The sequence below is a fragment of the Glycine soja genome, chromosome 19, assembly GCF_004193775.1.
Source record: "Glycine soja cultivar W05 chromosome 19, ASM419377v2, whole genome shotgun sequence".
Taxonomy (NCBI): domain Eukaryota; kingdom Viridiplantae; phylum Streptophyta; class Magnoliopsida; order Fabales; family Fabaceae; genus Glycine; species Glycine soja.
In genome coordinates this window covers 42,063,810-42,091,051 of record NC_041020.1, presented here as the reverse complement: position 1 = coordinate 42,091,051, position 27,242 = coordinate 42,063,810, and the positions used below count along the sequence as shown (strand labels likewise).

Sequence of the window (27,242 nt, the reverse complement as noted above, 5' to 3'; positions counted from 1 at the left end):
TGTTCAATAATCAAAGTGAGAAAAATTTAACGTCTTTATATTTTGTGAAGTTTATAAATTAGTTTATTCACTTAGTGAGTGTTTAGGATCTCATCCTAGATGCGGGTCTTGAGCTAAAATCACATCAAAATAGGTTAAAAGACGCAACCGCTATGAATATATATTTACTTTTTTGATACCTGGATCATGTTTGACGCAATGAAATTCTAAACGTGCACTTAATCAGCATAGATTGACAATACTGCATCATACTGCTTTAATAAACTTTGTTGTTCTTCCTTTATTTTCGGTCCAAAACTTACTTGTTTTTATTTTGAGCTAGTATTGTTTTAGCTTGAATAATGCGTTTGATATCTATTGGGTTTGTATATAAAAATACGTTTAAGTTTTCACGAGTCCTTTATAAATTATGAGGAACAGCTTTTTAGATACTAGTTTCATCATCATCAAAGTATTCTTGCGAAACATCTTTGATAATTCATTTGAGCATAACAAGTTCATTAGTATAGTCAACTACTAAACTTACCTCTCTCTCTCTAGAATTGCACATATTAAAACCAAAATCGGATATTTGCTTATACGTATAGATCAATAAATTACACATATTAGATTTGGATCAGGATAAGTTACCAGCATATATATCAAATTAAGATGTATTCTTCAGAATTGTCCTATTCCACAGGAAGTTTAATAAATAATGTTATATAAATTAACCATTTATTATTATAATTATAAAATTCGAAAAAGAAATAGTTGGAGGATGTAGAGTAGAGGTAGGAAAGACGAGGAAGGAGGAATTGAGCATAGCACATGCAAATCCCACATGTCACGTACCCACTGGCCAACATCCACATGGTCATGCCCATCCAATCAAGGACACCCATTTGGGCCCCACACCCTCTGTCACATGGATTTGTTCCCATACAGATCCAACGCTCCCGGATCCACTCCCAAAAGCCCACTCGATCTGAACCGTCAGTTGCTGGTCCACGCTTGTCACCATCATTGGCTGTGTTTGTTGCCCTAATGTCCCCTCCCACTTGAACAACCAGCTTTCTCCTGTCCTTCATGTGACAGACAGTCACATCTGTCATCGCGCTTCGACCGTGTGGAGTGGGCCCTACTCCCCCCCAAAATGATGCCTTGTCACGGTGTGATTGGCCAGTGAGAAAGCGCGTGTGACAGACAGGCCTCGGTCGGTTAGTTTATCCTTTCCCCTCGGTGTGCGCAATTCATGCACCACGAGAATAAGTGAGCTACATTTATCTTCCCTCCCTAACACATTCCTATAAAATTGACGAGCTACCACATCTTTTTTCCATTCTTCAATCAATCTCTTTACCTAATTATATATATATATACACATCTTTCTCTCTTTCTCAGAAATCAGAATTGAGCAAGCGATTGGATTTGGATAACTGAAGGTGATCATCATTTTAGATATTATTATAAGAAGTTCATCAAATAATTGATCAGAAATATTCGATGGGGAGCTTTGAAACTGAGCTGAATCTTAAGGCCACAGAGTTGAGGTTGGGATTACCCGGCTGTGATGAAACTCATGACAAAAGTTCATCCAGTAGTGGATCTGTTGTTAGAAGCAACAAGAGATCTTCACCAGAACCCAGTGTGGAAGAGTCCAGGTGCAACTCTAATGGTTCTTCAGATTCTACCACCACAAGTGATCATGATGAAGACAGTGTCCAACCTGCAAAGTAAGCAAAATATACTTTTCTTATATATTTCTAAAAAGATAAATTAATATAAGAGTTTGTTAATTAATATCTTAGAACATTGATTAAGAAACTAAAAATAAAAAATTTATCATAAAATTATAAGAGAGCCTAAAAAATATTATGAACAACACAAGTTGACACATTTGAATTGAAAATTTTATCTTCTTAGTTTATTAACCAATTCCTAAGATTTGTCTTAATATAATAAATGAAAACTGAAAAGTAAGTAATAATGATGCTAATGGATGAAAATTAATGGATGGCAGGGTACAAGTAGTGGGGTGGCCACCAATTAGATCTTTTAGGAAGAACAGTCTGCAACAACAGAAGAAGGTGGAGCAGCAGGGTGATGGAAGTGGAACGTATTTGAAAGTGAGCATGGCTGGTGCACCTTACTTGAGGAAGATAGATCTGAAGGTTTACAATAGCTACCCAGAACTCCTCATGGCCTTGCAAAATTTGTTCAAGTGCACATTTGGTAAGAAACATGCACCAACAAATTAACAACAATCTTTTTGTCCTTTTCTTTTCATGTTTTTATAACTATTAAGAAATGAAATTGAAATTACATGAGCTTAATTATGAATGGTGATTTATGGTTAATTCTGATATATATCCAGGTGAATATTCAGAGAGGGAAGGTTACAATGGATCTGAATACGCTCCTACTTATGAAGACAAGGATGGTGACTGGATGCTGGTTGGAGATGTTCCATGGAAGTAAGTTCCTTGTTCTATTTCTTTCTTTTTATATATAATTGAATAGTTTTTATTATATGCTCTCTTTATATTCTCCATCTCATGGAGCTGTTTTTGTTTATTAATTGCAGCATGTTTGTATCCTCCTGCAAGAGGCTGAAAATAATCAAAGGATCAGAAGCAAAGGGGTTGGGTTGTTTGTGACCAACAAAACTTGCAAAAGCAAATCAAATCAAAATAGTCACATGAGGTCTTCAAAGACAAATACCCTTTGTGTTGTGCAAGCAAATACATGGTGTTTATGAGAACTCATATATATATATATATATATATATATATATATATATATATATATTAGGAAAATAGATGGATATTATCTATGTATACATTATTTTTGCTTTATTAATTTCAGCAGAGGCGGCTTTGAGGTCTGCTTTCTAAATTATATGTAATCCTCTAAAAAAGAAAGAGAAAGAAAATATAAGAAAAGCTAATGCTATTTCAATTGTACAGATAAAAAATATAATAATAATAATAATCTCACTTTGTCTTAGCTAGATCTGTTTATGAGGAGAAGCAATTCTTTCGATAAAGCGATATATATCTTTCCATTTGATTTTAGCTTGTAACTAAGGCAAATTTGATTTGTTCATGTTTCGAAAATTTTATGTTAACTACTCGATTTGGGAATAATCAAGGAGATACGATTAAATATATATGATACGAAAAAAGGAAAAAGGTACTCTTTAACAGGCGTCAAATCTCCCATAAGAAGATTGAGAATTCCACCACTATTGTGAGTGGATGAGCACTACCATGCAGAGATATATCAAGTCAAACGACGATAATTCTTTGTCCCAAATTCCAATATATCAATTAGTTAACGGCATACTCTCTTTTTATTATAAGCTGTTAACGACATCCTAACTTCGAAAGCTAGAACCATCTTAATAATTTGAGCGTAAGACAGCAAAATTTCAAGATCTTAAACTTCTGCTACAATTTTGGATTTTCTTCATAGAACCATAGTTTCATAATCTTAGTTCCTATATATTTTCTTCATAGAACCATATATAGATTCAGAAACTTAGTTCCTATATATATATTATGATGATTTTTTTAAGAATAGAAAAGCGAGTTGTTCTAATATTGTGCAACATAGATATATGCACATACGTGGTTCTGATACATAACTGATTAATGATTATGGATTAATACTTACGGTGATATACTTCACCAAAAATACAATGGTAGTATATATTTTGGTTAGGCCAGGTGAATCTCACCTTTTATTTCTATCTATCTCTGATTTCTTTTTATATGTTGCTATTTATTATTTTTCTCTCTTCTATTTGTTTCTTTCTCCATGTGGAGACACCCAATAGATGCTCACAAAACATTTTACTAAGCTTATTGCCTACCAAGTTTTTTTCTCCGGCAATAATACATATAAGTTTTACAAATAACACATGTGAAGAGAAATTATTAGGTGCATGGTTCAAAATCATCATGTTTCTCTCTAATCTCCACGTGTAGTTAAATTTTCTCATAAAGTAAAGAAAATATTGAGTATATTCCATGTAAAAAATTGATATGCAAAACAATAGACATGTAATAGTCCTAGACTAACTAATTTTTTTAATGTGTGTATGTAAGCCATTGGATGAGATGATTGACCTTTTCTAATAATGTAAAGATAGCCTTACAAACACGTAACTTCACTGCTCAAATTAATGTAGTACTATATATATATAGGAGCCTGTCGGTCGGGTGAACTTAATTAACAAATATCCCTTCGGATCAGAGTTTGGATTCAGATTAGTGTATTTGTGAATGTCTACTACTGCTGCTGATCGAGCAGGTAAGTCTGTTCTGACACAATTTTTGAACTCACATGTATAGGTGACCATTGAGATTCAAATGGCAAAATAGTGTACAAGAGTCCAAACATTGTTTTAATGACATTTTCTGCCAAAAATGAGCTATATAGACTATAGGGAGCGTTTAAATTAATAGTGAGATTTTATATATATGCATTTAAATGTCTCTTTCATTTTGAGTTATGCGTGCTACCCAGCTTAATTTGGTGGAATCAAGCTAATAAAAACGCTAAGCTATCGGCAATACCTGAATAGGCAGGGAAATGTATGTGCTCTGATAAGGAATGAGAAAATGAACTTGACATCACAATTTATTACGTAAATTAGTCTTATTCTACCAAAGAAGGGATAAATACTTCAGTCCGTAATAATTAAGCTCTCACTTCATTTTTTGTTGTTGAATTTCTCACACTTCATTTAATTACAAGTAATGTTATATTATAAGTGTGATTCAGTTTGGTTTTAACAATAAGAGCAAAAAATCAAGTCAAATTCCAATAAAAATGTGATTTTTTTTGTTTTTTTAATTTTTAATTAATTGATTTTCAATTATATTAAATCAATTAAGAAATTTAAAATAATTTGGTCTAGTTTTCAACGCCCATTCTTTCTTAAACTTCTCTTTTATGGTAAAAGAGGGAAGTCGAGGTTAGACATGTTGGGATAAAGTAGGAAAAAGGATATGAACGAATCAACGAAACACTTTTCTATCAATACTATCTCTGTCATCTTATATCATGGAAATTGATTGGTTCTTTCATATTTAGAAATGTTATTTAAGATCGAGCTTACAATGCCTGTCACGTGAAGTCTAGAATTAAAAGTTATAGTCGAAAATAGTATAAATTATAAGATGACTTTCTTTTCTTCAGAGACATTACATATGAAGTTTAATTTGGCCGTATTATGTGTAACATCAAATTATTTGTTGAAGATCTCACGGTGTTCCAAACCCAAAGTTTGATATGATGGGACTGTCCATATACCAATAGCAGTGCGAAATTTCCATGTGAAGCACGAGAGATCTTCTAGCGTCGGCAGGCATCAAGTGTGCATGCCAAGGTCATAAACTCATCAACCAAATTAAAGTCCAAAACATAGGCAAGATATATGAATTCATATCCAATAAACTGTCTATACACGCAGAAATACTATAGTTATAAATAAAAAAATCATTATATTATTCATTTTAGTGTTTACTTCTTTTTTTCATTTTTTTTATCTCTTTCTTGAACTGTAAAAATTGTAGTAAAAATGTTGTGAGGGTGAGGAATTAGCATTAATTTCTTAATTGTCTGCTATTTTCAGTTATCTAGGATCAAGATATTGGAAGTTTGGTGTCATGAATTAACCATATCTCTCTTCTATCTCTTGAGTTTCAGCACCAGAAATCCATTTCTCTCTATTCACTGAGTTATATATATATATATATATATATATATATATATATATATATATATATATGGATCTGTGCTCATGTATATATCTTGCATATATAATTCAGTCACCAATGCATATTCAGCATTTTCTCATTTGTTTCCTGTGTTTTTGGTTTGCCTAACTATCTCCCGTGACCTTAAAAAATTAAATATTAATTACTATCACTATCATTGCTCAGGCTGTGCTTCAGCAGAGTAATATATGATGATAAATACTACAAAATAGTGTGTACATGCATGATTGGTGTAGGCAGGAAATGTCTGAACATTCTAGAATGCCTTTGAGGTCCTCCCACATACATGGATTATTTGGGTTCGGATCTAATCGAACAACTAAGTCCACATTGTGTGTTGGGCCTAGACCCTAACAAGAGTTCCCAACAAGGAGTACTCAAAATGTTGACATGATTTTCTTTTGGGTTTATTATTTTTTAATTTCTATTTTTTTTAAATATTGCTTTTAGTTCCTAATCTATATTTTAATCAGTAAAGTTCTTTTGATTTGAACTTTTTCTGTTATCACTTTTAATCCTTACTATCAAGTAACTGCGTTAATTAATAATATAATAGCAACACTGATAACCATGTGATGTGTCAAGTCATCAAAGAGTTTAATATGATGGTTTTATGTAATTTTTTCGGTAAATTATATTTTAATTTCTAATCAACTAGTTTGACGTCCTAAATTGATTTGAATAGATGACGAATAATTTACTAAAAATATATACTTGATTGTTTCGTTAGACTATTGATGAGGTAACAAATTACTGAGTCACCAAAGTCATCGTTACATGACAACAAGGAGTTGTCTCTTTAGAAACTTCTTATCTTTTGAGTGTTGAAAAAATGCTAGAGAGAAATTATTCCTTATGTTTTAAGAATATGAGTTGCATTATATTTGATCCCGGCTGTGAGCTTATGTCCATTAAAATGAGGGATAAAAGTTTCCCACTGGAATGGAAGAAAAATGCCACACATCATGTTTTAGAAGAAGTTGTGAAGTTGGAAAACATGGAGTAGGAGCCATCTGAATCACACTATTCGAATGGGCCTACAACAGAAATTGCTAAGAAGATGGACCTTTATGATCATAACAAACTTGAAGAGAAAAAGAAAATCAAGCTTTTGAAGTCAGATTTCATAGAGTATGATGACGATGCAACTGTCATGGTTGTCTTAGCACCAAAAGCTGAGTGTTTTAAAGATCAAAAATGGTTTAAGGAGGTTGCAAGCATTCCTATTTCAAATTCTGTGGAGCAAAGGGATGCAAATGGTAGTGTACTTGTCAGTGATCCTCCGTACATGTGAGACCAAGACCAAAGCTTGGAAGAAAAATCTCAAGGAATGTTGACAGTTGAGAATTTTCTGCTTTCATAATTAAAATATATTTTCAGATTTTGTGGTTGCTTGTGTTCGGAAAAAAGCAACTTGTAGTTGTTAGCTAATGATGCCTATTTTAGAATAGTTATAAGTTGTTGTTTATTTCAGCCAATTAGGGGCTTGTTAGTTTTCTATTTAAGTTGTTGTAATAGTTTAAAGTGTGCAAAATCTGAGTTACAAATCTGAAATATATAATCAACTTTTGCTCCTCTCTTCTTCCTTATCCGTTTATCTACTTGTTGTCCAATGTTCAGCTTATGCTTTTTTAACATGGTATCAGAGTTTTGAATGATCTTTAAGGGACTGTAAACAGAGAAAATGTTTAGAAACTTTATTTGTCAAAATTTAGATTATGTACTAAAACCAATTCAAAAAAGCTTAGGGTCAAAAGGATAGTAAAACCTATTATATTACCTAGAGATAAAAGAAATTTCATCCACCAAAATCAATGTATTGCTTTTCTATATTTGGAGAGGTGTGGAGGGGGTGGTTTTTTCCATTGGAGTATATAGGATGAAGAAAGACTTGAGGGGAGTGTATTTTCTGAGGGTAGTTTGGGGGGAAAAAGAAAGGGGAGTGCGTTAGTATAAAGGAGTGGAAATAGTAGTAGACATTCTACAAATCATGGCATTGTGTAGAATGATGATGCAGGGTCATTTGCATGAGATTGCTTAAAGGCACCCCTATGTTGGACCCATTTGAAAAATCCGGTTATTTTTTGAAAGTCTTTTCGTACTATTGGCCGAAACCAAAAGACCATTTTTTGCAACGACCTTATAAAAAAAGAAAAAGCCTTTTTTCTATTCATTAATTGATGAACCGTTGCTTTTGGTAAATTTTGTTGATATCGCGAGTACGTACGAGATTAATACATTGAGCTAAATCAGCAGCATGCACGGTTTTTTTTTTTTTGTCGGCAATCAACATGCACGGTAAATTACTGTCATTCAATCAGAAATTGTTTTTAAAATAATTATTATAAAATTCAACAAATTTACTATATATAACAATTTATTCTAATATGATGATATCAACCTAATGTAAAGTTAAAATTAAGATAGTGACATAGGTTGACACGTGCAATTGTTTGTTATCTGTCTAAGTTTATATAAGGCAACAGCTCACAAAGTACAAATGAAAGAATGAATGCACACCAATTATGCAGTGATGGTGGGAGAGGTGAGAGCAACTAGTGGGGGAATTGAAGACTTTAGAGGATATGAATATCCACAAATTCCCACTGCTTTTTTTTCCTTTTAAACGACAATACACTATCATCGACTTCTGACTCTCTTATCGTTTCTTTTTAGTTTCCGTATGTTTTAATAGATTCATTCAGCATAACCATGAACTATATATATGGTTTGTTTCATGTTTGGTCAGTATGGTACTCTCGTACTCATTTTAAGGGAACAGAAATAGGAATCCCCTCCACATGTAACCGAAATGGGATACAGTCACTAGGTTAATGGTTATTGTGACAACTTATATAAGCTATGGATTTTCCCAAGTGCTGTACAGTGCTAACAGTCTTTGTCCTAAACAGTTCTCATATTGGTTGGAAATAGCTTTAAGGGCTCCGTACGTATTAGGGATCATGAATATACGTTAACAATTAAAAAAATTAAGAAATCATAATGCATTCACAATAGGAAAAGAAAATCTAAGTATAATATGTAAGGCAGGTAATACATTCACAATAGAAATCATTTTTTTTTGTCAGCAAAAAAAATGATGATATTAAATTAATGAACACCTTACGTACGAGTACTGTTATACACAGATACCTTTAATATCTGCCACGCCTCATTTATAACCAGGTAAAAAAAATCATTAACTTCATTGGTGATACACATTCAAAACTTTGAACCCAACCTGCCACTGGTTTTACTTCATAGGTCCCAAGGTTTTTTAATTGGACAACATATTCATATATTCTATTCTCTTACCGTTCACCTTCACTTCCTTCTTTTTTTTTCTCTATTTCTCTCTCTGCCTTTTTCATCACATAACATCATATTTATCATTTTCTCCCTATTTCTCTCCTTCCTCATCTCCAATTTGGGGTGGACATTTATAATTATCCTTTTTTCTTTCCCATTTTTCTCCATACATATTGAAGCTCTAGTACAGAGTCTTTATCAATCCAAAGATGCAAAATTTATGCTGAAAAAGTTAAAACAGACTAACGTAGAGAAGTAAATTTCTGTGTTTGGTGCACAAAAATAGAAAACCGGATACGTGAATATGGTAAGTTTTCTTGGATTTTTAAATATTTTAATATTTTCAATATTTTATTTAAGTTAACAGAAAAAGATAATTGTCATTTTTTTAAAGCATAAACAACTGAATAATAATCCATTGACAATAGTTAGGCAATTCTTGTTTAAGCTTTTTTAAAAAAAACTATAATAAATCAATTTCTGAAGTTTACTTTTAAAAAACACATTATTATTATAATTTTTAAATATATCATTTAATTAAAAAACTAAGAAAAAAAATATAAACAAGCAAGCCCAACAACGACAACAGATATTTCTTTTTGGGAAAAATATAAATTATATTAAACCCAAAATGATACAATAATAAACGGGGCATACCCCGCAATTAAAGAAAATCAAAAGTCTCCCTAATACAAGAAGACCTATATCAAGATGCTAAAACAAATGTAACATGTGCGCTTGTCTATACATAAGAAACTTAATCTTGCTAATAACCTCTATTATCGAAAATTGATAATCTTCAAAAATCAGCTTGTTCCTAGATAGTCAGATGCAGTAGACTGTAATTGCTATAGTCAGGCAACATAATTTTCCTTGAACACCTGATGTGGATCTGCCCCTAATTAAAGAGTCAGTAATGCGCTGTAAAGAAGTGAAACGTCTGCGAAAAGGAGCCAAATCACGAATGTGAGCCCAAACTTGGAGAGATTTCCTACAAGAAAAGAACAAATGAGCATTTGACTCAGCCTCATTTGAACATAAAGGGCAGAGGGAACCCTTGTTCAAAAAAGCAACTTTGTCATGAGTAAGCAGCCGGTTCCTTTTAGCAAGCCACAGAATGAAAGACATCTTAGGGGGGATTGCTGGGTTCCATATAACAGAACACCAACTAACAGTAGGCTTGACATCTCTAATCTATTCATAGACTTTGCCAACAAGCAATTGTTCATTGGTGCTCCAAGATTGAATCCTCTTTTTGGCCTCTTCCGTACTTAGCTCTTTGGAGATAATAAAGTCCCTTATTTGAATGATTTTCTTTATCAAAACTGAATCTGATGAAGAAGTATTGTAATTCCACACATCGCTCCCTCTGAAATAGTAATGGTGAACCCACCGAACCCATAGAGAATCTTTCTTACAATGAAAGTCTCACAGGATATGGGAAAGAAGCACAAGGTTCCCGTCCTTGAGATTAAAAAAGCCTAAACCCCCTTCTTTTTTCGGAGAACAAACTACTGACCAAGCAACCAAGGGCTTATTTTTGCCAATATCCGCTTTGCCCCACAAAAAATTATGGCACGAAGCGTTGATCCGGTCCAAAACAGATTACGGCAAAGGAAAAATCTCCATCCAGAAATTCACAATTCCTTGAATAACTGCTCTGGTCAACTCTAACTTACCTGCATAAGATAAAGACTTTTTGCTCCATCCCTGAATCAGGCCAATAATGTTGGAAAGCAAATATTTCTGTATATACGCTTGGTAGATTTTTCTTGAAGGGCCGGTGAGGAATTTTTATCTTGTAATTATGATTGATGTCACACAGTGTTCCATACACGCAAGTCCTATTTTTTCTATACAATCAATCGCTTTCTCATTCCGTGTACATGTTCTTAAGTAAAATATTAGAACTAACTTAAACTACGTTTAACCGTTTAAAATTAATTTTTTGAAAATCAATTCCATCTAACTTTAAAATAAACAAATTCTTTCACTAAGATATTGTCACCTCAAAAGATGTGAGATATATATGGTAGAAAGCGAAGTCCATGTGACATTATTCTTAAAATGAAGATTGTTTACGAAAAATACGATTGTTTGTTGACCAAAATTAAATAGAAAAAATCCCGTGACATGAACAACGTAAGTAAATGAGGCTATTTAAAGCGACGCAAGATTCCCTCCTCTGAAGAAAATGAAACGCTCTTCAAAGTAGTAATTAGTGAACCATTCTTTAACGTACATAGATGAGTTCAACGAGAGAAGACTTCCTGTCACTTGAGTTGAATTAAGGTTGCAACTTACTGATTGACAAGGATTGGGTGAAAGGAGCAACCCCACACACACTTATCCTTCCTTCCATTTTCATCAGATGAATCAAAATCTAATAATGATTCAGAAGAATAGGGAAAAGTCGTCCAATTACTTTTGAGTAAACAACTCACGCACGCCCTAAACAAACAAAAAGCATCATCATTTTTTGCAGGACTCGGCAAAGCCCAGCATTGTTAAAGCAACTATTGTCCATTTCAGCTTCACTACTATTAAAAATATACACACACCACACTCTAACCTTTTAGAAGGTCCCACAGCCCACTACAAAAACTAAGCCCCACTATAAAAGCGCCTACATCATGGTCCACTACCCCCACCCATTTGACACTAGAAAAGAAGCGCATATCAATTGAACTTTTGACAATGTCTTCCTCTCTACTTGAAATACGGCAAGACATGATATAGGGGTTTGCTTGTCTTTTCCAAGGCATTGATATCGAACCCTGTATTGACAAAAGCTGAAAGAAAGGCAAAAAAGGAAGAATTATGGCATCTGACTTTGATTGCAACTTGATGCTTGCCAATGACTTATTTATGGGGGGGGGATTTGGAACAGACAAATAACGCGTTAGGCGTGGGTCCCAGCAAGTATTAGTGAGCCTGGGATGGGACCAATAATAATAGATTGTGCAACATGTGAATTAGGTCTATGAAGGAGGATTAGTTTCAGGCTTGACTATGCTAGAAGTGTCCGGTGGTTGTGACTGGTATATTGCCGATGCCAGTGAGATTGGCATGATGCAGAGAGCCTTTGATTGAAGAAACTGCATGGCAGCCCCAACGTTTTCTTCCATAAGCTTAGCTACCTGTCTTTCTGTGCCATCATTTGACCACTTGTCCCATGCTGGCCGGTTTCGCGCACCTTCACCACCTTCTTCCTGATCATCACTGAATTTATTAAATCACTTGAAGTCAAAGATATTAAAAATAATAAAATTCTTTCAACAACTATTTCTTCTCAATAATCACCTCGACTGATGATAATGGGATGTCAGTTACCAGTGGTGCCACTGCACCGGCTCCACCCAGTCTACTCATGCTCAAAACCTGAAAGGCAGATGAATTAAGTTATTGGAAGTTGTTTGCAGTCTTAATTTCACACAGCTACAAATCCAAATTTGGCTAAAGAGAAGAGCCTTTTGCTTTTATATTGATAATTTGATATAATGGTTCAAACAGCAAACTGTATTCCAACGGAAAACCCTTCAAAAACTATTGGATAGTTAAAAGTAACTAAAACGCATTAGGCAGCCTGAAGGCCACACCATTTGACTGTATTAAGATAGGTTGTCAGGAATATAATTAGTCAGCCAATAGGTTCTCACCCAAAGTGGCAAGTGGCAACCACCATTTTGTGGGGTTCATGATCAAGAGTTGAATCCCTAACTAATTGACCTCAGTAGGATGGGGATAAAAATGAAAAGGTTAAAAGCTATAACAGGCAATACAGCAAGGTCATTATAAACCTAACTAGGAAAACAAAACCAGGATCGCTAAGGAGAACAATTGCATTTTACCTTCACTTGAAGCCTTAAGAACTTGACATAATCCACAATTTCATCTAACATGGCAGCTCTATCTGTCTGAACATAGTAAAAATGCACCATGATATTAGAAGAATTGAATAATTTAGTATTGTTATATTTTTATTTCACAAACACTGAGCATTCATGCAGCAAAACAACACAGTTATCACACATATCATACAAAACATAGCACTCCTTGAAATCCAGTAAACCTATTTGATACTTTAAGCATACTTAAAAATTTAATTTCCATGCATGTCAGATCAGGATATATGAAGATGTTATTCTGCTTTTTTAACCCTTTCATCAGAAGCAAGTTATCCTGGATTACCAATCCTCACACTCAAACAACAATGCCTAATTTAAAATTCCTTAAATGAAAGGAGTACAAAATTGCAGGGAAAGGGGATCAAGAAGTTTACACTTTCCACATTGTATTCAGGTAAACTCTGCACACTGTACAAAAATAGGTTCAGCTTCAACAAACTAATTACTTTAAGAAGGCCTTATGTGAAAAACAAAATAGCTACTTGATAAGCCGGAAGTGTTCAAATATTTATGAATTGAAGCAATTTTTACATGAAAAGAACAACCTATTTTGTAAAACTTAAGTGTTCATAATAAAGTTACAAAAGTAATGACATCTGCTTTATTTTGTGTGTGTATTGTAAAAGGAAGACAAAATTATGAAAGTTAACAGTGTAATTGGAGATGGTGAAGTACTAAACAAGTATGTAATGAACAATATCTCCCAAGAAAGAAGACAGATCAGCCACAAACATGCCTTGAAAAGGTCCACTTTTAGCACTGTTTTTGCTTTTTACAAAAAAAATATGGAGTGATATCATTTTTATTCACAAGATATGAATCTACTTAAACACAAATTGATCATCGTCTGTGTTATTATCAAGTCAACAAGCTAGAAATTAAGGGGAAAGATAATAAATACACATCTTCTGTAAATGTTAACTTGATACTCTTCATCTTTTCAAACAATTCATGCTATAAATCCTTTACTTCTCCAAAACACAATTCCACTTGCTAAAGACGGAGGCAAGACCATATTTAGTAATAAAAGGATATGCAAGAGAAATCGCATACCTTGTTGACACTTGGAACCAGTTCTTGCAATGCCCTGATTCTTTCTGCTATTCTTTCTCTGCGTAACTGTAATGAAATGGTAACATGGAAGACAAAATGAGCTACAAACTTAACCCCAGCAAAACAATTTGCATTCAAGCAAATATCTTAAAGCTCACTCGTTCAGCTATGCTGTGTGGATCTGTAGCCTGTCCTCTTCTGGCCCGCACCCTAGGACGTATTGCTGGAGGATGTGGAGCAGCAGGCATAGTAGTAGGCATGGGTTGCCCATGAAAAACCTGCAAGAGGGTTACAAATTAGCAATAATAAGTGCTACTTGATCAACTCCCCCTCTTCCACTCCCTCTCTTCCCTCCCAAAGGCAGAAAAAAAAAACAGTAAGAATAAGAACACGAAGCAGAAAAAGAAGGCTCTCACAACATAACAAGAAAACAATTGTTCAAGGATTACTCAAAGATTACACAAAGTAACCATAAGTGCAAACACAAAGGAATAAATAAATAACCTAACTAACTAAATCTCGACCAAGAAACGATCAAACCTAACACACAATTACAGAGAGACATGTTATCGATGTTTATAACAAGTTGACTGGCATCGACAACCACTCACCTAACATATCTCAAGTTGAAGAATCTCAATTTTTAGACACACTAATCAGGAAAGAAATCATCATTATAGTGCTAAGTCTTATTTTCATTAACCTTTAAAACGTTTCGTTTTGCTTCATGTAAACATAATGGTGGTAATCTGAACCTAGCAAATAGAGTAAAGTAATTCCAACCATATAATAGCTTTTCCAGAAACATACTCTCATATTAGACAGAAACAATTGAAGCAAAGCACAAAACTCACTTCCAATTAAAAAATCAAATCCAAACAGAGGAGAATCGAAAAAAGGTGGTGGCCTTACATTCTTAGCTCTATTATCAACGACGTCGTCGCGAAAGCGCTTTCCGCTAGCGGAGGCTTCCTCGGGCTTCATGAACCCACCTTTGCCCTGGTCCAAGCTCAGCCCTAGCTGATACACGGGCGCGTGGAAGGCGGCGCCGGCGAGGTGAGCGTTGGCGTCGGCGGAGTTGAGTTGCAGCATCATCGGAGCCTGAGTGGCCGCACCGGCGAGGCCGACATCGGCAGCGGAAAGGCCGGAGTCGGCGGAAGCGAAGTTCGGGAGGCCGAGGATTTGTTCAAGGAAGTCATCGGCGGGAGCGTCGGAAGGGTTATTTGCCATGAGCGCGGGTTTGAGTGTGGACTCGGGCGAGTCAGGGTAGAGTCGGGAGAAGGAGTTGGGAACGCAGAAACTACATGAAGCGGAAAGTGAAATTGGCGAGATTTTGGTCGGTTTCGTTTGGGTTTGGTTTTTTGTTTTCGGTTTTGCACTTACTATTGCTGGGTAGTTAGGCTAGCAGAAGGAGTGCGGGTGGCTTTATCCTGATTACAAAAGGCTTCCTTTTTTTGCTCAAGGGGCTCCATTTTTGGTATTTACACCCTGGTTCACTCGTCTCCCAAGTATTTTTGTTCGTATTAATCACTAGGGAACTTCAATGTACTACATACTTCATTCTTTTGTTCTTTACAGAGGACATTTCTTTCTATTTTCTAACTTCAAAATTTTAACAGTTATCATATAACTTTAAAGAAAATAAAAACTAAAAAACAATTTTACAATGCTTTGGTTTTTAATATTGCCCACACCCGACCACGCCAATTTCGAAACTTTTAGGTTTACTAATCATTAATTTCAAAGTTAGTATAACCCTTCACAATCTTCACCCAACTCAATCTCATCAATCTAGACTCAACCATGCCCCAATTAGGCGTGTCAACCATTACCTTAAAAATAGGCATAAGCATTCCTTCTAATACAAACCTAATCGATGATCGACTTGGACCTCAAATCACTCAAATTTCTTTGACAAAAGGCACGAGTCTTACGTGTAGAAACATCAATTGATAATCTATATATATATATATATATATATATATATATATATATATATATATATATATATATATATATATATATATATTCAACCTTTTTATAGCCGCATTTTCTTCTTTATAATTGGCGTTATTTTGGTAGTTTATTGAGTTTGGAGTTTCAAATCTTTTCAGGAGGTTAGTTATCAAGTTGTTGAAATTAAAATCAATTCAAAATAGAAATAAAAAATGGCTAAATAAATTGAAAATCGAACTAAACTTATTTTTTTATTTATTTGGATTATTTTTTTCACAAACTCATCGATTTGGTTCGATTTGTGATTTGTGTTTTTGAAATAAAACTTAATTGTAACTCTTATACTAACACTTATGTTACTTTAGTGTTATGTATTTTATGTATATATCACTTGAATTTCATACTGTTTTGTAATGTTATGTATACAAAATTTATATAATATATGTTACATTTTTTTCGGGTAACTTTTGAAAGATATGTTTTGTAACACCCAAAATTTTGAGTACTTGAACATATCATAAGGAGAACTCTTGTTGGGATCCTTCTGTTATATTTTTTTGTAAATGTTTATTATTATTATTTGTATAGTATTGATTTTGTCCTAAACATGTACTTGTGTTGTGATAGTATATGTGTTTCTATACACGTGTGTATTTTATGTGTATTGTTGTTGTTGTTGTCTTTTTTATATTATATTTGGTGTTAGAAGAGTATTAGATTAACTTTTTAAAGTTAATCTAATACTCTTCTAAGTCTACTGTTAGTTTTATGATGACAATCTTAGAGAGACCACGTCATATCTTAAGTTATAGTTGTTTGTTTGAGGTATTTTTTGTATTATTGAAAAGTTTGTTGAAAAAGCTATAATTCATTCATACACCTTAAAAACCAAAATCAGCTTTTATCATAGAGAAAATTAGCTCTAAAGTAAGTCACTTGATCATGAAAAATGTTCTAAGTCTCACATTGGACAAAATAATCTCATGAACCATTTTCTTCTCCTATATACAGAGGAGACAAACAAGCCTTATATGCACCAAAGAATTAAGTGGGCTTAGTGTTAGGTGTGGAACCCCTCAGTCAATATTTTTATATTTCCATTTGAGTTTTCAAACTTGGAAAATTTAGACGGCTTTAGATTGTGTTTTAAATCACAACCAAGTTTTTTCCATAGTAAGAGTTGTCGTGAAGATCATGGTGGATGAAGCCATTAGATCAATGCATTATTGGGAGTGGTCACGAGATCATCTTCATTTTTCTTGTTGAAGAATTACTTCATTTGAAGTTAGGGGAAGTGGATTATTTCTTTTTCTTTTGTTGTATGAGTGGTAATGAGTCATGGGTAGATTGTATGGTCTTAGGTTTATGATTATAACAAGCTTATTTTCTTGGGTGGGTTGTGAATACCCTAAAGCACTTTGTTTTGCTATGATTTTGGTGAATTTGATTGTTGTAAGTTTTGATATTTTTGAAATTGAATTTGACAATTGATATTAGACGCACATGCTGATTTTTTTATAGAAAACATTAAGTTAGAACACCAAAACATGTACTTAAATGATAGAATTAGACTTTGTGTTCTACGCAAGAGTTGTAGCCCTAGATGTTATCTAGTTAAGGGATTTGATTTCACTAAAAAAGGATTGATATAACTCCAGATATTTCAATTTTAGCGAGTAAAGATTAATCTATCATTATTATGTGGTCAGTTTATATATTTTCTAATTTTAGGTTTCTAAACGATTGAAAGGGATATTGAGGTCAGCCTAGAAGTTATAGATAATTGTCTTGTCTTTGTAACAAGATAAGAAGCAACTTAGTAGGATTAAAACAACTCTAGACATGATTATTATACTTTATGAAAATCATAGTAATGTAGGAGAAAAATGAGTGTGTAATATTGATATCATAATGAGTGGTAGTACGATGCATGATGTTTATACTTATGATTTGACGAATGAAGTGATGAGATGATATTGTTGTGTAGATGAGTGAATATGCTCATGATTAATATTGTGACTAAATGCATGATGTACACGAGTATATGTGAAAGTAATATGTCATGGTATGCGTATATGTTGCAAAAAATGTTAGGAGAACCATCGAAATTCAAAAATAAAGCATGTATATAATGTTTATGAACCATGCATCATGTTGAGCATATGCGTTTTGACGTGAAGGACGTTTATGAACCTAACCAAGGAGGCCATGAATGAGTTGACGTATGACTCTGACCTTGGGGGTGCAACGTTTTGAAATCTCCTTTAAGTTCATGTTGATCACATGTGTTGGAGTATCCTTACAAGGTTGGAATACCCTAACCCACCGTCAACGGTGTCATCTCGGTGAGAGTGATAGTGTCGGATTGCCTATTGTGTGACAATTCGTTGACTACATGAACTCTTGAGCTACATTCACAATGTTTTTCAAAATGGTACCATATGCAAACAAGTTTATGGGTCTAATCTGCATCACATTTCATGTGTGAATTTGTGTATGGAATGTTTGATATGGATGAGGCATGCTTGTGTTGTGGAACACAATTATTTATAAATGTATCTTATACCTTTATGACTTCCTTAATGTTTTAAATTTATTGTGAAAAATGTATCTCACTCTCCGTCTATTTGTTTTGTTTGTGTTTGAGATGAATGTCATTTTTGCAGGTGAGTCTTTGTAAGATTATGATGATGATGCTACATGAGAGATTTAGGTATCTATTTTATATTATTATTAATTTTAGGGTTATGGATGCTTTGAAACAATATAACATTGAGACACATTTTATTCATTTATCTAAAAATTAAATTAATGAATAATTTTTACCATATTTTATTTAATATGGTATTGTATGGACTTTGGAACATTAAGATTTGTTTAGCATGGAGTTACATTATTTATTAATTTATTTTCTTCAAGTTTACAAATATTTGGCGTGTAATACTCTTACTGCGAAATAAGTGTTTTTTTAAAGTCGGTACATCCTTTTAATTAAATTTCACTACAAACGTATTTAGAAAATATTACAAGTGTATATATCTTAGGGTAAAAGGATGTTACATATTTAGTTTAAAATGAATGAAAATTCTGCAGATTTTTATTATAAAAGGATTAACATATTGATAAGTTACATAATTATTAGCAATTTTTTAATGTAATTTAATTTAAAAGAAGAAAAAAAGTGCATAAATTTTAATGAAATAATATTTTAATAAAAACCATAAAAATTGAACCAAATGAAATATATAAAAATATATATTTAGTTTAATTCAAATTTTATTTTTAAATAAAAACTCAACCACATATAATTTTTTCAGTTTAATTGAGGTAATTTTTTTGATAAAAAAGAAACATCCTAGTTATCACTACTTCTTCCCTCAATCTCAATAAAGCGATAAAATCAACTCGCCATCCCAATTTTGATCTTAGTACCACATGCACGCTAAAGTAAAACTCATTTCATGAGTCAGAAAAAATAGCTTATGAATAAAATTTATAAAAGGAACTTTATTATGTAAATAATCTATGGTGTATAGTAATGTAAAAATCGTTTGGCCAACACCAGGAGTACATTGCAAATCCATTTTTCCTCTCTCACACTCTCTCTATATATATTCAAAAAAACCTATCCAAATGCGCTAATGTGATCATGATTTAAAAAACTCATCATATCTTATTTTCATAAGAAAAATACTAGAAACATACTTTTAGATACATTACTTTGAATACACTATTTTTGATTACTTGAAATTGATTCAAAATAATATATTTTGTGAGTTTTGTATCATATTTAATGATTATTTGCTTTAATTTTATATCTTTTATTTACTTTTAACTAACTAAAGAGAACATATTTAAAAAGTGTACTAAAAAGAGAACATATTTAAAAAGTGTACTAAAAAAATATGTTCCACTCTTCATCACAATGCTACCATTTACAAGACAACAATTATCATGTTTACCTATTTATTTTTATGTCATGCTAATCAATATGCTAAAGATATTGATTAAGAAATTAAAAGAATATTTTTTTTTTGGTTAAAAATCATATGAAAACACAATTATAAATCATGGAAAAGTGTATTTTTACATATTTTAAAAAAATATTTTTTTAATAAGTATCCTAAAGACACATGTTAACATTTATTTATTTTTTTCAAATTTTTTTCTTCATTTTGTTTGTATGTTATTTAATAACATTAAATATTTATCTATTTTGGGTTTCCACGCATTTATGTTTATATATATATATATATATATATATATATATATATATATATATATATTATTTTTTCATGATATATCAAATAAGTTAAGTGCCTTAATAGTTCTTATGCACAATGTTAAAGCATAAAATAATGATTTCAAACCTCATCTTGAGTGTGACATCAGTTACATAATCTCTAATATGCTAGTTAACGCAATATGATTAAAATTGCTCATTTGGTAAACTATAGAGAAAAAACACGACTAAGTTTTTTTTATAATAAAAACACAATTAAATATGTTTGTTAATAAATGAATTTAAATAATATTTAATAATAAATAGTTAGCTTTTACTCCTTGATATTTGACCTTATTTTTTATAATAATTTTATTAATATAATATTTTAATGCTAATGATATACGTATTTTTGCTAAAAACTTATTTTATAATAATGATATTGGAAATTTTTAAATATTAATTTTTACATATTTTTAATTAATAATATTATATTCAAAATGGGTTTAACAAATATGCACTGTTAATATAAAAAATTTATATTATCAATTGATCAAAAATTATTTTTTGCGTGACTTAAAATAATATTATAAATGTCAATAATACATGATAATGAATGGTGGTATTAATTTTTTTAAAAATAATCTTTTTTATGATTTTTAAAATAATATTATAAAAGTCAATAATATATCACATATTATGAACAAATGAAAATATTAATTTTTTATGGTGTTAGTGTATGTATATTCTTTATTCTAACAAATGTTAAAAAATAATTCAATTAGAATACGTTAACAATATAATGGTTTTTACATTATTTATTTAGTTATGAATTGACATATATGATAAAATTATTGCTTTTTTATAATTACTTAAAAAGTCACACCTAAAATAATTTCTATTTAATTAATAATATCTCTTAAAAAAAACGTTAATAGAAAGTATTCTTATATATAAAGGATTAGTTATTCACAAATGGAAAATTATGACTCAAATTCTTAAAAAAGAAGTTTATATTTATTGTCCTACCATACATTGAATAAAATCACCTCAAGAAAAAAAAAATATTCTTAATATTTTTCAACTATACATTGGTTATACGTACCCCTGAAAAAATGTATCAAAAAAATATATCCGATCTCATCCGACATTATCACTTACTAGTATTAGCTGCATCATACATAAACTTTATCCCATATCTAGCTAGAATCTAACAAATTCATTGCCCGGCTGAATATAAACCAAACGAATAAAAAAATGAAACTGAAGGATAGAAAATTTCTAAGAAATCAGATTTCTTTATTCCTGAAAAGGGTGAAAAAACTGCAAACACAACTAATGTATACTTTATTTTTAAAAAATGGGATCAAATTATACTTTAATAATTATTATATAATTTTAAAAATTAATATAAAATATTATTTTTATTAATATAATCGTTAAATTATATCTATTTATTATTAAGATTATCTGTGTTAAATTTTATTAAAATTAAATAAAAATAAAAAATTAATCAAATAATTCGTATTTTAATATATTTTAAAATATTTATATTATATTAATTTTAATTTATATAAACAAAGTAATAAATAATTTTAAATTAATATAAAATTTTATATATATAATCTTTGTGAAAGAAATTTTCGTTCTAACAGTATATTCTTAAGAAATATTATTTAATTAAATGTTATAAAATAATATAATGATTCTTAAGAAACAACGTAGAAAGCTGAATAGTGAATACTAAATAATATTAGGGAAGGTTGGACTTGCAAGTTGCAACAGAGACAGAAAAAAGGACTCAATCACGAAGCAGAAGAAACCCAATAAGGTCATTCTCTGATTCTGCGTCTTTTTCAACTTCATTTTTTATCTTCTGGTACAAAATCTGCTTTTGAATTGTGAAAATGCAAGTGTTAATGTTATTTGCTTCATTACTTTAGCACTTTTCTAATGGGTTATGGTTTTGGTGAAAAGCTCTGTGATTGTTCAATGGGTTTCTAGAAAGTTCTATGAATTTTTCAACCCAATGGCCAGTTTAATGCGATAGTTTTTGCGGATGTTGATGGGTTGGCTGGGTGCATTAGTTCATTTTTTTTGTTTTCCGTGAAGATTGATTTTTTTTTTTTCGTTTTCAGTAATATTGTGGTGATGGCTGTTGAGTTTTTTCTTTCAATTGGAAACCCTTATGCTTAATTTCGTGTAAAATTTCAGTATTTCTCATTTTTATGGCTCTTGCCCTGAAGTCAAGTTGCTTATTGCAATTGAAGAAACCTGAGGCTGGTTTCAATGTTTGTTTTTCATCTAAGAAAGCTATAATCTCCGTGAAAAGATACACTCCGGTGGCCGCTATCAGGATCATGGACGCAGTGGGACTCTCTGCAACATTCACCAGATTGAAAAAAGAAGGAAAAGTAAGTGCTTGTTTTTTTTCCAATTGTTTGGGTTCAATGCATGCCATGTTTTCCATTTTGTCACATTTCGACTCGAATAGCACTGTGTTGCTGTTGCCTGCTTGTTTCTATAGTTGTGATTAATCAAATTTTCTGATTCCATTTTCTATGCCTTTATCTTTATCTTTATCTGTTGGTTGATTATTTTTTGTACCGTATCAAGTTTATTGCAAATAGATATGAGTCAGAGTACTATTCTTAACTGCCAAATGAATATTTTCTAAGAAGTATTTTTATGTCAAGGTGGCTTTCATCCCATATATCACTGCTGGTGATCCTGACCTTTCAACCACTGCAGAAGCACTGAAATTGCTTGATTCATGCGGGTCTGACATAATTGAGCTAGGCATTCCATACTCTGATCCTTTGGCAGATGGTCCTGTTATCCAGGTTTGGTGCTTTCTTCTTTTTTTTCCATTGACATATAGTACCACCTGATTCTCAAACTGTGTGTCTTTCTCTTCAGGCTGCTGCTACAAGATCTTTAGCAAAGGGGACCAATTTTAATGTGATTATTGATATGTTGAAGGAGGTAAATTTGTGCAACTCCTTGTCATTTATTAATTATTACTGTCAAAAGCTAATGAGCTCTACTACAGTAACTATTTTTCATTTCTTCAGTTAACAAGTTAGCTGTGCAAATATCCAAAGTTGCTTGATTGTTATGAAATTTGAACAAGCAACGCCTATCCATCCTCTATCCCTGTTCTTACTTGAAACCAGAACAGAAGAATAGACTTGAATAACTTGTACTGATTCAATTGACTTAAGCAATTCTCTATTCTATGGTGCATTAGTATATAGATACTGGAGCTAACAGAAAATCAGGAAAGAATATCCCTAAATCTAGGAGAAATGATACAGATATCTAATTTCCTAGGTATTGGAAAAAATCCAAGTCCCGCACCGGCTAAAGATAAAGCCATATAAGAGTATATAAGTGAGGGGCAACCCTCACCCCTTGAGCTAGCTTTTGGGGTTGAGTTAGGCCTAAACTCACATTCTAAGAATCTAAGACTAGGATACAGTAATTTCCCTAAATTATAGCTATAAAATACTGACAATGTCAGATACTAAATCAACGGTAATCAACATGCTTAAAGGGAAAGGAGACATTGCTAGACCCTAAGGTCTTTAAGCTCTTAACCTGTATTATCATAGTCTGTTATCTTGCTATTGGAATTTGTTAGGAAAAAATAACTTGAACGATTTCTACTTTTGTAATTAGTGATGCACTTATGTCTCATAAACATATATAAATCATGTTTTTGTATAAGATAATAGAGATAGTTAAAATCTGGTGCTATTTCTCATAATGAGTTGCACACAGAAAACATTTTTTTAATTTTATACTTCCTATTGTCTTGCTTGCATCTATTCATTTCATTCCATTCATCTTATTTAAACATATGAAAGCATGATGCATTCCATCAATAAGAACCTTTGGAGGGATATCTTTTCTGTCTATTGTTACCTAGTTAAACAATCATTCTTACTTATAAGGAAGGGTTGCTTAGAAACCTTCTCTTATTGCTTTGTCAAGTGTATCTTGTCTTAGCTCCCTGGACTGATGATCCTTTCCAATGGTTGATTTGGCAGGTTGTTCCGCAACTGTCATGTCCAATTGCACTGTTTACATATTACAATCCAATACTGAAGCGTGGTACTGAGAAATTTATGTCCACCATAAGAGACACTGGCGTACATGGTAAGACTCAACACAAGATTTGCCTAATAGTTTAGTATTACCTCACTGCTCTTGGGTCTATTTTCTATACTAGTTCTATGATAAAGCAATGTTGTAAAATGTATAGACACGATAAGGAAGCAGTTCCGGTTACTTACACCATGGACTATATTTAATGTTAGATTTTTGGGTTTTGATAATTTAAATCTTTATCATTATAAAAGAAAATGTCTCTTCACTCTCCTGCCTAGTCCTGGTTTTAGCTTCTATATCAGCTTCGTCTGCACAGAAAACTATGAAATAAGATTTTGTTGTATTTTGTCCCTTTTTCCTGTAGTGTGGTTGTGAGGATAATATTCTGTTCTTTGCCATATGTTTGCAGGGCTTGTAGTGCCAGATGTCCCTCTGGAGGAGACGGAAACTTTAAGGACAGAAGCTAAGAAACATGGAATTGAACTGGTTTGCTTAACTTTAGAATGATCTCTTGTTTTAGTTCTGGATTTCAAATGGATATTCTTACACTGTTGCTCATAATGATAGAAAACTAGTGGTAAACCTTTTTTTATAATATGAATTTATAAATATGCAATCCACAAGTTAAGCACAACAAAGGAGACGTGGCGGTCATTGTGGAGCAATGGAGTTTGGGCATGTAGAGAAGATGGTGGAAAATAGACTTAGGTGGTTTGGGCATGTAGAGAGAAGACCGGTAGACTCTGTAGTGAGGAGAGTAGACCAGATGGAGAGAAGACAAACAATTCGAGGCAGAGGAAGACCCAAAAAGACTATAAGAGAGGTTATAAAAAAGGATCTCGAACTTAATGATTTGGATAGAAGTATGGTACTTGATAGAACATTATGGCGGAAGTTGATCCATGTAGCCGACCCCACCTAGTGGGATAAGGCGTGGTTGTTGTTGTTGTAACGTCATTCTGTTTTATTGATTATACTTTTTGCAACAATGTATAAATTTGTTAGTATTTATTGGTTAACATTTTCTAAGATGTATTTTTTTTAAATTTTGTTTGGGTAAATTAATCTGTGTACGTGTGTGCTGTATATATCTAGCTGATTTGGTATGCTTGTTTATTTGATATCATTAAGGTACTCCTCACAACACCCACCACTCCACCAGACCGAATGAAAGCCATTGTTGATGTGGCAGAAGGATTTGTGTATCTTGTAAGAGCTTCTTTCAACCTTAATAACTTCTGTTTTTGGGTTCCTCTTTTTAGTTTTCATATAACTCCATTGACTTTGGACTGCTAAGGTCTTGATTCTATATAATTTCTTTCACTATTTCCAATAACATAAATAGCATCCATTATCTGCTTATTTGCATTCCTTTTTTTTTTTTCAAACAGTTTATCAGTCTACTGTGTGGATTAGAAGTTAGCTCTTTTCTTGCCATTTTCATGCATTAAGCATGTTCCAAGAACTCTGAACTCATTATTGTTGCCTCATCTTCAAAGATACAAGTGTCAAAGCCAAAATGCCATGCTTTAGTTATGCATCTTAATTTTATTAACTTTCTCTTTAACCTTCTCTTTGCATTCCAAGGAGACAAAACTATTGTTTGTTCTGAGTCAGTACAGTTGCCTGTGACAACCTTTGTCTCTGCTCTATTTGTGTGGTTTAATCTTACATGTTTTCTTGACATCAATATACGAATTACCCAAAGTAAGGTCAAAAGATGAAACCTAGCAAATTCTTTTAGGATGTTTTTCTCTTTTCTTGAAAAGTGAAGGTTACTTTTTGAAGCATTCACTAGACTGGGTTAGGACATATTTTGGAGTAGCCAATCATGGAAATTGACAATATTTATTTTATTTTGCAAAAGTTTGGTGTTTTCTCATAATTTTAGGTTTGTTTTTGTGATTCTTTTGAGTTGTTCAAGTTTGGTCATATTACTTGATGTTGAAGTTTCGAAACATTTGATTTTGATGTATTTTGAGACTGGAGCTTGGAAAAAGCATGAATTTTCAAACAGTTTATTTAGTTCACATGTCAAATTGGGTTTAAAAGTTGACAGCGATAGCAAATCATCTTGATCCCATTTTTTCGGAAATAGGATACAAATATACAATGATAGTGAAAACAGAAAATATCTTGCATAACTATCTTAGGAACATCTGCTGGCAAACGTCATTAACCATTTGTTGATTTGAATTATAGGTGAGCTCAGTGGGGGTCACTGGAGCCCGCGCATCTGTTAGTGGTTCTGTTCAGTCCCTTCTACAGGAAATTAAAGAGGTTTGTATACTACTATTTAATCTTGATGTCTTCAGATCACTTCTGAAAAGTTCAGTTCTCTTTCCCAACTTTTTTAGCCCCTCTGGTCTTCCTGCTTCTCTTTGGTTGCAAGAACTGGTATCTGATCAATTATGATAAACACAAACACAATAGTCTACCATTGAACTTGATTCATCTCAATATTTATACTTGTTTAATCTCTCTTTTTCTTGTTATTCAGGCAACTACTAAACCTGTCGCAGTTGGTTTTGGAATATCAAAACCTGAGCATGTGAAACAGGCAAGTTCTCGGCCCATATGCTAGAATGCTTCTACCTCCCTCAATTTGGTTAATAATGAATCAAATCATATACTTTGTTACAGGTAGCGGGATGGGGAGCTGATGGTGTGATTGTTGGCAGTGCTATAGTGAAGGTGCTTGGTGAGGCCAAATCTCCTCAAGAGGGACTGAAAGAACTGGAAGTTTTAACCCGCTCCTTAAAAGCAGCACTTCCTTGAAAAATAAGCTTTTAAGAGCTCGAACTTATAATAGTTGTTGTCATCATAGATATTGGATTCAATAAAATGTGGTTCAATTATGATTGGATTTCTCAGTTACTGAAATAAATGTCCCATATGAATTTCATCTCCTCA

The 27,242-nt window shown here is 32.4% G+C and overlaps 3 protein-coding genes across 5 annotated transcripts; 2 read left to right on the top strand and 1 right to left on the bottom strand.

The window, feature by feature from the left end:
• Positions 1 to 1,316: 1,316 nt before the first annotated feature.
• LOC114399185 (auxin-induced protein 22E-like) lies at positions 1,317 to 2,657 on the top strand. Its single transcript, XM_028361317.1, has 4 exons — positions 1,317 to 1,715; positions 2,003 to 2,214; positions 2,357 to 2,456; positions 2,567 to 2,657. The coding sequence occupies exons 1-4, from the start codon at positions 1,486 to 1,488 to the stop codon at positions 2,637 to 2,639; spliced, it is 615 nt and encodes a 204-aa protein (XP_028217118.1). The 5' UTR covers positions 1,317 to 1,485; the 3' UTR covers positions 2,640 to 2,657.
• An 8,674-nt stretch (positions 2,658 to 11,331) lies between these two features.
• On the bottom strand, positions 11,332 to 15,546 carry LOC114400249 (transcription factor UNE12-like). Its single transcript, XM_028362600.1, has 6 exons — positions 14,951 to 15,546; positions 14,197 to 14,316; positions 14,039 to 14,104; positions 12,929 to 12,994; positions 12,381 to 12,458; positions 11,332 to 12,289 (listed from the first exon to the last, which is right to left on the bottom strand). Exons 1-6 carry the CDS (start codon positions 15,266 to 15,268, stop codon positions 12,059 to 12,061), a joined length of 879 nt encoding a protein of 292 aa, XP_028218401.1. The 5' UTR covers positions 15,269 to 15,546; the 3' UTR covers positions 11,332 to 12,058.
• Positions 15,547 to 21,950: 6,404 nt separating this feature from the next.
• LOC114397987 (tryptophan synthase alpha chain-like) lies at positions 21,951 to 27,242 on the top strand. Of its 3 annotated transcripts, none has more exons than XM_028360082.1 (10): positions 21,951 to 22,047; positions 22,431 to 22,630; positions 22,913 to 23,059; positions 23,136 to 23,201; positions 24,269 to 24,377; positions 24,739 to 24,815; positions 25,461 to 25,538; positions 26,532 to 26,609; positions 26,830 to 26,889; positions 26,973 to 27,242. In XM_028360082.1, exons 2-10 carry the CDS (start codon positions 22,445 to 22,447, stop codon positions 27,105 to 27,107), a joined length of 936 nt encoding a protein of 311 aa, XP_028215883.1. In that variant the 5' UTR covers positions 21,951 to 22,047; positions 22,431 to 22,444; the 3' UTR covers positions 27,108 to 27,242. The 3 variants fall into 3 exon arrangements, with proteins under 3 accessions (XP_028215883.1, XP_028215885.1, XP_028215884.1); XM_028360084.1 differs by having other exon boundaries at positions 21,954 to 22,047; positions 22,526 to 22,630; XM_028360083.1 differs by lacking the exon at positions 21,951 to 22,047 and adding an exon at positions 22,076 to 22,095.

Excerpts from the sequence above, each read along its gene's own strand:
- LOC114400249 (XM_028362600.1), bottom strand. The coding sequence starts at position 15,268 with ATGGCAAATAACCCTTCCGACGCTCCCGCCGATGACTTCCTTGAACAA. Across the intron at positions 14,317-14,950 it reads TTGATAATAGAGCTAAGAAT|GTTTTTCATGGGCAACCCAT; the intron begins GTAAGGCCACCA and ends ACCCTCTTGCAG. Across the intron at positions 12,459-12,928 it reads TCTTAAGGCTTCAAGTGAAG|GTTTTGAGCATGAGTAGACT; the intron begins GTAAAATGCAAT and ends TCTGCCTTTCAG.
- LOC114397987 (XM_028360082.1), top strand. The coding sequence starts at position 22,445 with ATGGCTCTTGCCCTGAAGTCAAGTTGCTTATTGCAATTGAAGAAACCT. Across the intron at positions 23,060-23,135 it reads CAGATGGTCCTGTTATCCAG|GCTGCTGCTACAAGATCTTT; the intron begins GTTTGGTGCTTT and ends CTTTCTCTTCAG. Across the intron at positions 24,816-25,460 it reads AGAAACATGGAATTGAACTG|GTACTCCTCACAACACCCAC; the intron begins GTTTGCTTAACT and ends GATATCATTAAG.
- LOC114399185 (XM_028361317.1), top strand. The coding sequence starts at position 1,486 with ATGGGGAGCTTTGAAACTGAGCTGAATCTTAAGGCCACAGAGTTGAGG. Across the intron at positions 1,716-2,002 it reads GACAGTGTCCAACCTGCAAA|GGTACAAGTAGTGGGGTGGC; the intron begins GTAAGCAAAATA and ends AATGGATGGCAG. Across the intron at positions 2,215-2,356 it reads TTTGTTCAAGTGCACATTTG|GTGAATATTCAGAGAGGGAA; the intron begins GTAAGAAACATG and ends ATATATATCCAG.